This window comes from Uloborus diversus, chromosome 6 (assembly GCF_026930045.1).
Source record: "Uloborus diversus isolate 005 chromosome 6, Udiv.v.3.1, whole genome shotgun sequence".
Classification (NCBI taxonomy): domain Eukaryota; kingdom Metazoa; phylum Arthropoda; class Arachnida; order Araneae; family Uloboridae; genus Uloborus; species Uloborus diversus.
Genome location: NC_072736.1, coordinates 138,620,862 through 138,634,379, shown reverse-complemented (window position 1 = coordinate 138,634,379; position 13,518 = coordinate 138,620,862). Strand labels below are relative to the sequence as shown.

At 36.4% G+C, this 13,518-nt stretch overlaps 1 protein-coding gene across 3 annotated transcripts in view; it reads right to left on the bottom strand.

The window, feature by feature from the left end:
- The window catches only part of LOC129224213 (ELAV-like protein 4), a 97,301-nt gene that overhangs the window by 17,392 nt on the left and 66,391 nt on the right, over positions 1-13,518 (bottom strand). For all 3 annotated transcript variants that reach the window (XM_054858636.1, XM_054858635.1, XM_054858634.1), the window contains exons 2-3: positions 4,862-5,047; positions 3,361-3,467 (exon numbers count right to left, since the gene is read on the bottom strand). In XM_054858636.1, the coding sequence (XP_054714611.1) occupies positions 3,361-3,467; positions 4,862-5,039 (285 nt within the window). In that variant the 5' untranslated portion in view covers positions 5,040-5,047. The remainder of the gene's footprint in view (positions 1-3,360; positions 3,468-4,861; positions 5,048-13,518) is intronic.

Sequence of the window (13,518 nt, the reverse complement as noted above, 5' to 3'; positions counted from 1 at the left end):
TGTAGCAACTAATATGGGTCAAGGGAGTCATTGCTTATTGTTATCATGAGGAAAGATTGGTGTCATAAATCAAAAACTTGAAACAAGAAAAAGACACTCCATAAAAAAAAAATGGCGCACCTCGAAGGAGTACTCAGAATGAATCAAAATTTCGCACACGTAAGGACAACATTGATGCAAAAAAGTGATCAGAAAATGAAAGCAAAATGATTATTTGTTATAGAAAAAATTCCAAATGAATGAAGGTTTTAGTACCCTGTTGAGCCATTCCTAGCGTGATACACCAGGTGATACAGACGACCTATAAAAGTTTCGTGCGATGTCCTACGTGTTCTACCCACCCAGTTACTGTAAACGCGCCACTATTTCGATCCAACTCGTAGACTCTTCAGCTTACCTATAACCCAAGTTATTCCAGACATGCTCAATCTGTGACAAATCCAGCAGATCAGAAGTGACAATGTGGTAGAGGAAGACCTGTGACACCATCGATGTGCGTGACCGATCGTTGTCCTGCTTAAAAATAACACCTGGGAGTCCATGCATAGGGCCCAACACATGAGCTTGAAGCATGTTACGAAAGTACCACTGGACTATCAAGTTGTTGTCCATTAATATTAGGGGCGACCTTGTACCTATGCGATGGCACCCCATAACATCTCCCCCGCTGTAGGTGCGGTATGCCACTCAAAACAAAGGTAAGATTAGGGCTTTCACACTGTCGACTTCGTTAGGAATAGTGTCGCGTTTGACGGGAATGTTTAGCAACCAAATGGAACCAGATCGTCTTCAGCGACGAATCTAGATTAAATTTAGGCAATGATTACACTCGTTTACGTGTGTAGAGGGGCCGAGGTGAATGCGTCAATAATGCCTTTACAAATAATATGACTCGATCCCTTTAAAAACACAGGAAATTTATTTACGCTATCCACAAATAGTGTAAATTGCTAAAACACCCTCAGCAGTTAAGCATAAAGCTCTGTAAACACACATTTACTTCCAAATGCATTAAAACACTGAGACGAAATCACAACTCAAACAGCTCGGTGGCATTATGACCAAGCAACTCACTGCTGACTGAAAACAACTGACTAAATAACGACTCGCTAACATTGAAGCTATAGGTATCCCCGATTTCAGGTCGTGGAAGGTCACTTTGACCTTCCGAAAAATTACCTTATTCGACAAATTGCATATGACACTTTGGATAGATTTAGAATTGTGTTCATCAAAAAATACTCTGAAATACAATTACAAATTAAATTTTGTATGAACATATCTTAAATACTGGTGTAGCATACTCATCACTCACCGGCCTATTTTTTCTCAGTTATAGAAAAATCGTTTGCGGACGTAAAGATAGCGGTCATTGATCCTGTGTTAGATACATCATCTCTGGGTGAGTTGTCATCAGTTTCGTTGCATCCTTTTTTGAGCAATCACGATTGCTAATTGTTTTCACTTGACTGTCCTTGGCGTCCGGTTCCTTTTCAACCCCACCGTCCTCTGCAGTCGCAGCTCCTGCGGTCCTGAGCACCGTCCCCCGGAATTCGCGTCTCCTGGTCGGTGACCTCCATGTCCTACACACACGCACACACATACATACTCACGCACATACATGCTCACACACATACACGCTCACACACATTCATGCTCACACACATACACGCTCTCACACACATGCGCCTTTACACACATACACGCATGCCATCATACTTATACACAGGTCTACGCACACGTACAAGCCAGGCTTGGGGGGACAGGAGCCGTTTCTAGAAACAATAACTCTAATGAGTAGGGTCCTGTCGCAACTCGTGATTGCGAAACACATAATTTGAATTCAAAATTTTAGAATTCAAATTATTATTATTATTTTTTTTTTTAGTTTCATTGTTCTTGTGTTTTACTTTTTGTTTTCGTTAACTCTCCAAAACACAGTTTTCAACAGCAGCAGCATGGTTTCGATTTAACACGAAGCGAGAAGTCTTCATTTTCCTTTAACACGATATAACGCTCAATTATAAGAAAACTTCGAAACTTTTTGCATACTACTTCCAAAGTACTTGATAACATCATTATTATTACTATTTTGAGCACATTTAAAAGCAAGATTAATTTAAAATAATGACCAGAGATACCCGATAAGAGGCCACAGGGGGTGGCCTCCCAAAAATTTTACCTTTTCAGCAAATTTTGTATGATGATTCCGCAGACTTTTAGACAGTATTGCAATCTTGCAGTTCGAGGCGCTCCGATGAGAGGTCAATGGAAGTCCTGTGACCTCCCCAAAACACTCCTGGTTCTCTAAATATTGTCTGAAGTTTCCCCTAATACGGGGTCAAAATAGCAGTATTGATTATTTTCCCACTTTTTAATGATGCCCAATGTCTCTTCTTATTAGATGATGAAGGTACGTATGTCTTCTCGTACTTTATCGATCGGTAAGTTTAGAGTTTCATTTGCTAAATTAAAAAAATTTCCCCTCACAAGTAATTAAGCTCAGCGTGCCCTTGATCGACGCAGATGCTGTTTATACCCTCTGAAGAAAATATGCCAATATTAAAATAAATTACATAGTGATACATTAGGTTCTAAATGTCGCCAAATATAGTGACATTTGGCGGTTTTCTGACAAGTTAGTCACCAGAAATGATGCCAACTTGGTGATATCTCTACACTTTCTCGCCAAGCCCATAGAATTACATGTTGAAATAGTTGCAAAGCAAACAACATATAAGTCACGATTCAAGACAGTTAGATAATTTAGAGTGAAAATTAATGGAATAAGCGCTAAATTTAGGAAAAACAGCTGTCAAACATTGCAATATTCAGACACAGCGCTTCAATATGTAAAAGCATGTTTGTACATGTAAAGCAAGATATTGGATGAGAAAATACAGTAAACGCTTGATTATCGGCGGTTGGATTATCCGCGGTTCGGATTATCCCATGGGTCTTTTCACATTTTTTTTTCTTTTTAACATATGATTGTGTTATTGTTCGCTTTCAGATTTTACATAAGTATATTTTTATATTCAATGTTAGTAGATGCAATGTAGCAATGTTTTAGTTATAATTTATAATGTGTGTGTGAGTGCTATTAATATTTTTTAACTATTGTTTACACTAAATATCATAACGTTTTTACCTATTATTCGGATAATCTGCGGTTACCGGGCCACTCTATTCCACGAATAATCGGGAATTTACTGTATATTTAAGCATAGACTTCATTTTTGAAAGATAGTTTTACTTTGCAAAATGAAGCAATAAACTTTTCAAAACATAAAACTGAATTAGAAATGTTATTTAAACATTACAAGAAGATTAAATTGAAAATAATAAATGATTTAATACCTTTATTGTTTTGTTTTGCAGACGCAAGCCATTTAATGTGTTAATGGCTTTTTCTGCATCTTCTGGCCGAACATAGTTCACAAATCCGTAGCCTAGACTCTGGCCTGCTAAAACACCAAACAAAAAACGACGTCAGCATCTTTTTATCTTCAACATGCAAACGAGACAATATATCATTATTTTTCGGTAGTTTAAAACGTCGGTTACAGTCTCAAATATTAATTAATATGCACGTGAGACAAGCAGTAGCGTAACTAGGGGTTGGCAGGAGTGGCTCTCGCCGGGGGCGCAGCAGCCCGGGAAGTGGCATTTCGACTGATTAAAAAAAAAATTAAGAGGTTTTCTTTTTTTTTTTTTATCATAGAATTTGAAAAATGCTTTAAAAAATTTAAAAAAAAAAAAACTCGCAAGAAAAAGAGCTAGAGAGGGTATGTATATATATACACATGCATAACATCTACTGAGAAGGAATATTGGGCATCGTCGAAAACAATTCTAAAAAAAGAAAATAAAAAAAAATTACAATGCTGCCTCCCATTAGTCGAATTAAAAAATCAAAATGTTAAAAAAAAAATGAGGTCACAATGACCTCCGGTGATTTCCCATTTGGCGACCCTGGGGGGGGGGGAGCGCAATTTCTTTAGTTCGCCAGGGGCGCTAGACTTCACAGTTACGCTACTGGAGCCAAGCCTCATGGTACGCGAGCCATGAGGAGATGAGGCGTATCTTTTTCTCCCAAATAGATAACGAAAAGGCTAAAAGAGTCATTAGAATAAAGGCAATAGTTCAAAAACAGCGTAAACAGACCCTAAAAATACTCATTATAACTAAGACAACAGCACTCAAAAATCCCCAGTAGAATTTCGACATTAGTCAGTAAAAAATCCTTACTTGAATGAAGGGGAAAATTTAATGCAAATGATGCAACGATATTTTAACTACTTACACAGAAAACACCAAAATTATAACATTTCATGTCAAACCATGGGATAAGTTGTTATAAGCTAGTACATCATAGATTTCTGCCGCTAAAATACAGCGATTGTCACAATTCTCCACCCGCGCACGGAAAACTGAAAAAAAAAAAAAAAAAATCTTCTGAAACAATTCCGCTCTGTAAGGTGTTTGACATCCACTCTTAAGCCCCGAATTAGTTGCTAGCGACTTCCACCTGTTGCTGACCTAAAGACATTTCTGTCAGGGATTCCCACTAACGAAAACGTGCAGACAGCTTTTTTTTTTTTTTTTTAATCTATAATGGACCGTGCGAAAATCACTTTCAGGAAGATCGGATATTTTATTACTCGATTAACACTTGATTTCAACTTTTCTTAGTATCTGGAGTACTTGGTTACAATAGATATTTTAGGACACTGAAATATATTTTTATTTTTAGAGTTTTAATGCACTAGTAAAAAGTGTAGTAAGTCTTAGCTTAGATCACAAAAAAAAAAGAAAAAAAAGATGGAGCAATAAGAGTTTTGTGTTTTTTCTAATCTACCTGTAACCTTGTCTCGGATGAGTTTGCAAGACTCAACCTCGCCGATGGAGGAAAATAGTGATCGGATTTCTTCTTGTGTCATTGTCTGGGGCAGGTAGTTGACAATCAGATTCGTCTTCGAGTCTTCGCAGCCACCGTTCTGTTGTCCACCCCCGCCGCCGCCCTCCATTCCGTTCATGAGGCCGGCTGTGGAAAAAGAAAAGAGAGATTAGAAATTGACCAGTGGAAATGTTCAAGAAATGTTTACATCAGTATGAAATTTATACTCCCTCCGTTTCAAATTTAGTTGCTATATTTGAAGACTTTTGCACTGATTATTGATACTGATGATTTTATGTTTTTGTTTGAACAGATTTCAGGGTGTTATCATATCGGTTACAACAATTACTTCAAGCAATATTACGATAGCTCGGTTATGCCATCCAGAGACCACATTTTCGTCTTTGATGCAAACTCATCTGTATGGAATAGACAATAACCGAGCTGAAGGCAGATGTCATCTCATTGAAGCTGAGACTGCCAACAAACCGGTAGCTAAAGTAACTTTAGCCCTCCAGCCAGAGTCCGCAGCAATGGTGCTGCTCAACTCGTCAATTGAAGGAAACACTAGAATATTAAACAGTAAGTTACCGCCCTTAAGCCAGGGCTAAGGCACAACTACATGCAACGTATCCAAGCTTTGCCTTCAATTGACGAATATTTCTGTATCCACCCTTGGTCTTAAGCCATGTTTCCAACAACTCTAGAGGGTTTATTATCTTTAATATCTAATAATAAGGGTTTATTATCTAATAATGAGGGTTTATTATCTAATAATAAAGGTGAAAGTCTCTCTGTCTGAATCTCAGTCTGGACATCTGGATCTCTGGATGTCTGTGAGGAGCACAGCGCCTAAAATGATCGGCCGATTTTCATGAAATTTGGTACAAAGTTAGTTTGTAGCATGGGAGTGTGCACCTCCAAGCGATTTTTCGAAAATTTGATTTTGTTCTTTTTATATTCTAATTTCAAGAACATTTTACCGAGCAAATTATCACAACGTGGAAGATTAAATTACGAAATTATCATAACGTGGAACTGTAAAATGGGCGAGCAAATAAACATAGCCAATTGGCGAGAAATTCATGATCCATTATTTGTAAATATACAGGTGAACCAAATGAGCTTTTAATTTTTCTACTACGGGCAAAGCCGTGCGGGTACCACTTGTGTGTATATATAGTCAGTGGTGTTCCCATAGGGTATACTCCATATACGCCGTAAACTCTCAAACATTGTTTAGGGCATATAGCGTACACCCTAAAACTTGAACATTTTTCATAGTATGACAGCATACATATATTGTGCGTAATGAATTACTGGAATAATACCCTCAGAAAAATTGATTGGAACATCACTGTATATAGTACTATATATCTAAGGATGGTTATAAATAGCGACCGACAAAAACTAAATTCTTAGGAGCCACGTAAAAATTTTAGGCATCAGACAAAAAAATTATGTTCGAGAGTTTATAACCAAATTCCATATAACATGGCTGCTGAAAGATTCATGATCTAAAACAATTAGATACCAAAAAATAATTTTTTGTGTCGCACGGCAAACTGGCGAACGGGCTTTATCGAATCCTGGTTATAAACCCCCTCCCCCCCCCCCTTCTGCTCCAAAAAAGAAAATCTCAGATTGTGCAAATCTAAGGTCATGTATATGTTTGGGAAAATATTAGTGCCCCCAAGACAGTCGATAGTTTGGGTTATAACCAGGGTTGCCAAATGCTCCGCAAAAATAGCGAAACTCCTTTTTGCTCCGCATTTCCCGGCCGAGCGTTTTCAAGCATGACATAGTGTTAAAAGGTGTTTTTTATTTTTGTGCTAGTGCTTAAAAAGATTATCAAAAATCAAAAGCAATTTCAGATAAGTGCTTCTCGTTTTTTTTAAATTGAATTTTTTGCAAATTATCGAGCTGCTCCGCAAAATTTCAATAGGTTTCTTAAATTCACCACAGATGCTCTTAAAATTGTTTCTCCAAAGTTGGCAACCCTGGTTATAACAGCATGAAGTGTCATCAACCGACTTCAAAAAAGGAGGTTATGAATTCGTATTGCGGCTTTTTATGTGTGTTTTCGAATCATTCCAAGCCTACTGGACCGATTTGATTTTTTTTTTTTTTTTTGTTTGGAAGGGTATACTTTCCAGATGGTCCCATTGTAATTTGGTCTGGATCTGATAAGTCGTCTCGGAGAAATCCAAGAAACTTTAAATTTCATACGTCACGATCACGTGGTGTTGCTGTGATCGGTGTATTTTCACGCCTAAGAATTTGGCTTTCTCTTAAACGATATTTAATTCTCGCGGCACATGGATGATTAATTTTCTCAACCTGCGCCGCCTGTTAATTTTTTATTATAGATGTTACTAATGTATCAATTACTGCGTAGCAAAGCATTAAATTAAATATATTTTGTTACTTTAATAGTTGGATCAATTTACCTTAATATTTTATTTACTAATAAATAACTTTATTTAGGCACTAAAATATAAAGTTCGTTATTTAATATTCCAATTTTTAAATATATTTAGTGTTCTGTTGAGGGGGAATTGAATACAGAACACCCCTCCCCCACGATTTAATTTATATTATTAGTAATATACATTATAACTGTGTATGATTTCTCAAGTTTGACCAATATTCTAGATTTTCTGTTTCACGATGCCGCCAGTTCAATTTGAAATTAGGGTTATATTAATTAGCAGGCTTCAAAAAAAAAGGAGGAGGTTCTGAACTCGTCGGATTTGTTCTTTCTTTGTACAATGTTCCATAAATACTCGAAGACACCTGTTCCCAGGGGCGTGCACAGGGAGGGGGGAGGGACACCTGTTGGCCCAGGCCTGAGCCTGAAGGGGCCAATATTTTTTTAACTAGGGGTGAAATATAGGGGTAAACAATATGGAGGAGGGTCTTGGAAAAGTCATTTGTGATGGGCTCCCAAATTTCTGTGCACGCCCCTGCCTGTATTGATAAGGAAAATTCTTTTTTTCTTTGAAACGGTATACTTCCTCGGCCGTCTAATGGTAATCAAGTTCATGTTTGATGAAACTGAAGGAACTCTTCAAATATCATACTCACATTTAAATCGATTTGTACTTTATTAACTTTGTATATCGTCTCACTTAGTGAACCGGTTTTCATCCTTTTTTTTTTTTGTTTAGTGGTGGTTTTGTTTAGGGGTGGTCTAACTTAGGTTCCAAATCTTTGATTTACCCTATCTGTTCTTTAGGGAAAAGTTAAGGGTAAAACAGTAAGTTTCATGCAATTTCCCTCACAAACGATTAAATATAAAACCTATTGATAAACAAAGGTCATAAAACAAAGGTATATACTTTCTTTACCTATAGTTAAAGAAAGTACTAAAGAAATTATTATTAAGAGTAATGATAATGAAAGTTTTGAATCAAGGATTCTCCGAAGCAAACATAAAATTCATTCTAGTGGAATTTTTAATCTTCATCTATAGTGGGGGGGGCCATGTGAAGAAACATGCGACTTTTATCACGAATTACATGACACGTATTGCGAAACATAAATTACAATTCACAATATTACAATTCTAAAATTTACAATTTTGCAAATTTAAAGTTAAAGCGATTTCAGGTTTTTTTTAGTGACTCGTGCATTTGCTTTCGGAAAGCAAACTTTGATAAAGTTGAACTAATGATGAAGAAAAATTTTTTTTGTACATAGTTACGCATTTGAAAAAGCCTTTCTTCACAGTCGTCGGAAGCCTCCGAAACACTCGCCGTGCTATTTACACCACTAAAAATCAAAAAATAAATTACTTTTAAATAAAAAAAACCGCCTTCAAAAAATACCCAGGAACTAAAAAGCAAAAAATAACTGATTACACTTACATTCTATTTCCTACCCAAACATAGAAATGAAATTTATTTTACAATTCCAGTACAAAAATCAACTAAACTAAACACCGAATTATAAAATAAACATTGATTTAAATTACTATACGATGAATTATTTTAAATACCTAACTAATTATATACGATCTCTTAATTTTTAATAACCTTTTGAAAACGGGGCCTCCTATAAACTACTACCTAACGTAGTTTTAAAGACTAATATCGCGTATAGTTAAATTAGTCTTTAATTCAGTATTCGGTGGGTTGTCAATTACGTTATGTAGTTGTTTATAAGAGGCCCTGACTTCAAAAGATTATTAAAAATTAAGAGAGCGTATATAATTAGTTAGGTATTTAAAATAATTCATTGTATAGTAATTTAAATCAGTGTTTATTTTATAATTCGGTGTTTAGTTTAGTTGATTTTTGTACTGGAATTGTAAAATAAATTTCATTTCTATGTTTGGGTAGGAAATAGAATGTAAGTCTAATCAGTTATTTTTTGCTTTTTAGTTCCTGGGTATTTTTTGAAGGCGGTTTTTTTTTTTTAAATTTAAAAGTAATTTATTAAATTTTGTAACTTCATTCTACATTTAAAATCCAAGAAAAAAATCTATATACACATGTAGGGATTTCTGTGAATCTTCATCCCCCCCCTCCCTCCCCAGAAACAATGTTCTGTAGATTGGAAACGATCCGTCATCACCAAAATTTGAGAAAAAGAAAAAGACAGGTCGTTAAAATGCTCCGTTTGTGATGTTTGTAAAAGAGAGTAACGGGTATAAAATATATCTCGCCTGTAAAAAGAAACTACGATTTAGTTTAAATTTTCATTTGCTGGTATGAAATAGGGCCAATTTCAACTAAAAAAAAGAGAAATACAGTTACTATATAGTAACTGTTAATAAATATTATATAGTATATTATATAATATAGTAACTGTATCATATAATATAGTAATTGTATACGATTACTAAAATGAACCGGATGTAAAAAAAAAACACTCGAAAAATGAATAAATAAACGCAATGAAACTTTTCAGGACTGTCGCTGTTATTTTATGCACAAATTATTTTGCACTTCATACATCAAAATAATTATACTCTTAAAAATTCATTGAAAAAACAGAGTACAACTTAAATTCACCCAAACATTAAAAATGGTAGAACGATGTAAAACTTATTTATTAGTTGAAGATAAAATTACAGCAGTGCTCGACACATTTAGCTAATCTAGTGAATTTAGCCTTTTCTTTATACAAAGTAAAAAAGCATTCAATTCCAAAGCATTTTACATCATCTGCAACAAATGTCTTGAGAACAGAAATCTAAGAAAACTAGAACCTCAACTTCAACTTCTAGAGCAATAGCTCCTTTTTATAGAAAACTGAAAGGGCATTATGGACATCAAAAATCCATTTAGCTTTTTTGGAAAATATTTTGTAAGTTAAAGAAGACGGGACGATTACAAAAAAAAGAATAGCCTCTATTTAAAGTGAATTGAAGAAGCATCTTTAATATGTGTTTCAGAAAAAAAGATTTCTCTTGTTTATTTTTGAAAAAACTCACAAATTGTGAATTTTCCATTGTACATTTTTTGGAATTTCCTATCAGATTTGGAAAACATCTGAAGTAAAAAGAACTAACTACCAAACGGCACGACCTTGAGGGTCACAAATTTGAACAAAATTCTAGATATAGGTCAATTCCAACTAGATATGAGCCCAGGTATAGCGGTTTGACTGCATAGGCCCTAGTTCGGCTGCAACGAGATTCCAAAGTTGATAATTTTGACCCAGAAATGCAATGGAGTTTCCTTTAAAATTACAATTTTTATCGCTTTTTCTGCTATTATACTGCAGAATGAACCGTTTGCATGCTTACTTTTGAATTAATTACATTGAACCATAGACTAATAATAAGAGTAGACCGAGCTTTTTCATTCTTGCTGATGAAGAAAATTGGTTCATAGATGTATCACGTGACTAGTGGAAGGGCTTGGCGAAGACTTTGGCAGCATGGTTGCTAGATGGCAGCATTATCTATAGTTTGACACTCGACATGTATTTTAAGACAATGTGTTTTCATTAAAAAAAAATTCCAAGTGCAGAGATTTTTTTTTTTAGTTATGCATTATTTTGACACTAGTAATAGTTTTTGGTCACAGTTTTCAGTAACTTTTATTTCATTCGGAACTACTACGTCAGCGTTGGCGTAAACGTAATGGCGTAAACGTTTTGCGTTAACGCAAAAATGTACTAATCGGTATCTTAAATTGAAATTGTAGGTAAAAATCTTACCGTTTGCCGATTCTTTTTGGGCGCTTGAATATTTAATTGCTTAGAGAGTTATTGAAATTGACTAAAGAAAATGCACAATACTTTCTAAACGAAAAACTCACTATATTAACAAAATATTTACAACTTAGAATAACAAATTTACAAATCGGACTCCATAAAAGATCATTCTTCCGTGTTCCATTAATTTTTATTTATTTTATTTCGATCGTCTGCTACGATCAACGCCCGCTGTTGCTAGGATATCCACTAGTCACATGGTTTGGTTTATGAGCAGCAAAAGGGTTGCTATAGCTCGGTCTATTCTTATTATTAGTCTATGCATTGAACACTAATTTTTAATAAGCGGTTCTCAAATTCAATTTGGCTACTGCTCTTAATTTTAATAACTTTAAATGCCAAAGTAGCATAGTAACAGGATATTTATCGTTTGCAAATGAAACTAATCATTTTCGTTTTATATTGATCGTCAGCTAGTAAAAAGTATTTATCGTTTGCTAATGAAAACATTTACTTTAGCTGGATGTTTATCGTCTGCTATCAAAGATATCCCACATTAAAAATCGAAAAATGGAAAAATAGAAAAAGCTCTGATTTATTGCACATGGCACACAAAAGAACAAAAATACCAGATCGTTTTGACTTTTCAAATAACTTAGATAATGCCCATAATTAAATACTTCTTCTCCCTTATACAGGGTTGTCCAAATTAAAGTTCCCCAACTCAGAGGCCTGTACAGGATATTCTATGGGTCATAATGTGATGAAATTTTGGAAACAGACACTTCAAATCATGCGCTCGTGATTTATTTAAAAAAAAAAAAATAGTACTAAAAGTTGCCGATAGATGGCGCTGTAACACAAGTAATTGGGGAAATTTGCATATTTCAATAACGTGATTTGCAGAAATAAAGCTTCTGCGCAACGTATGCAAAAGATGAGCCAAACAAAAGTGGAAGGTGGAAGACAGGCGCTGCACAGGCAGTTATTTTCAACCTCGCTGGTACACAATGGTGACTTTGAAAGACAAAGCTCTATTGGTCAAACTTTTTTACCAGAATGACGAGAACTCATGTGCTGCTTTAAGAGCATTCCGTCGGCTGAAGAACATACGCCGAGGACCGATGTCACCACGCGCTTTAAGAGAGATGATGAGGAAGTTCGAAAGATGTGGACAACTGGGAATTTTGCCAGGTAGAGGACTCCATGCTGTGGATTCTGCACGCGTAGAAGACGTTGCTTTGGCGGTCGTAGATACCACTAGACAATCGCCACATGGTGTTGTCAGTGTGCCACGTGTTTCTCGTGCTGTGGATATGCCCTATACGACCGTCTGGCGTGTGATGCGTCGAATCTTACGCTATTTTCCTTACAAAATCTATAGTCTTCATCAGCTGTCGGACGGGGACCCTGTGGTTCGGGAAACATTTGCGCTGCAGTTCCTTGCCAGAATGGAAGTCGATGCTGCTTGGCCGTGGAATATCCTTTGGATGGATGAGGCCCATTTTCACCTGAATGGTCAAGTGAATGCGCACAACTGCCGCATTTGGGCAAGTGAAAACCCGCGAGCAATTCATCAAGTGCCCTTGCACCCTGCAAAGGTTACGGTATGGTGCGGTTTCATTGCAACATTCATCATTGGGCCTTATTTTTTTGAAGAGGTGACTCCAAGAGGATTCGAAACCTGCTCTGTCACAGGAAGACGATATCAGGACATGTTGACAACGTTTGTGATTCCTGAACTGCAAAAACGTGGCCACCTCCAGGACACGATATTTATGCAGGATGGTGCACCTCCCCATATTCTTCTGGGCGTTCAACAGGTGTTACGGGCAACTTTCACTGATGCACGTGTGATCAGCCGCTGTTTCCCAACAGCTTGGCCTCCTCGCTCGCCTGATCTCACCCCATGCGACTTTTGTTATGGGGATTTTTAAAAGATCAAGTCTACCGAGAAAATCCAGCAACCTTGGCAGATCTGAAAGACTCAATTATTTAGAATGTGCGTGGTATTAATGTGCACTTATTGCGTTCCGCTGTGGAACACACTGCTTTACGGATGGAAAAAGTTGTGGAGAACCACGGCAGACATATAGAACATCTATAAAATGTCTTGTTGATCTGCAACGCCACCTATCGGCAAACTTCAGGTACTATTTTTTTTAAATAAATCACGAGCGCATGATCTGAATTGTCTGTTTCCAAAATTTCATCACATTATGACCCATAGAACATCCTGCACAGGCCTCTGAGTTGGGGAATTTTAATTTGGACAACCCTGTACTCACTTTACTAGCAAACGATGCCAAAGGTGTTGGGAGATCGCACATAGTGTCGAATTTTGAAATTCCAATGGAAACGCAATTGCATTTCTGGGGCCAAACTAGCAATTTAGGACCCTCGTTGCAGAGAAACTAGGGCCTATGCAGTCAAACCGCTTTACCTGCGCT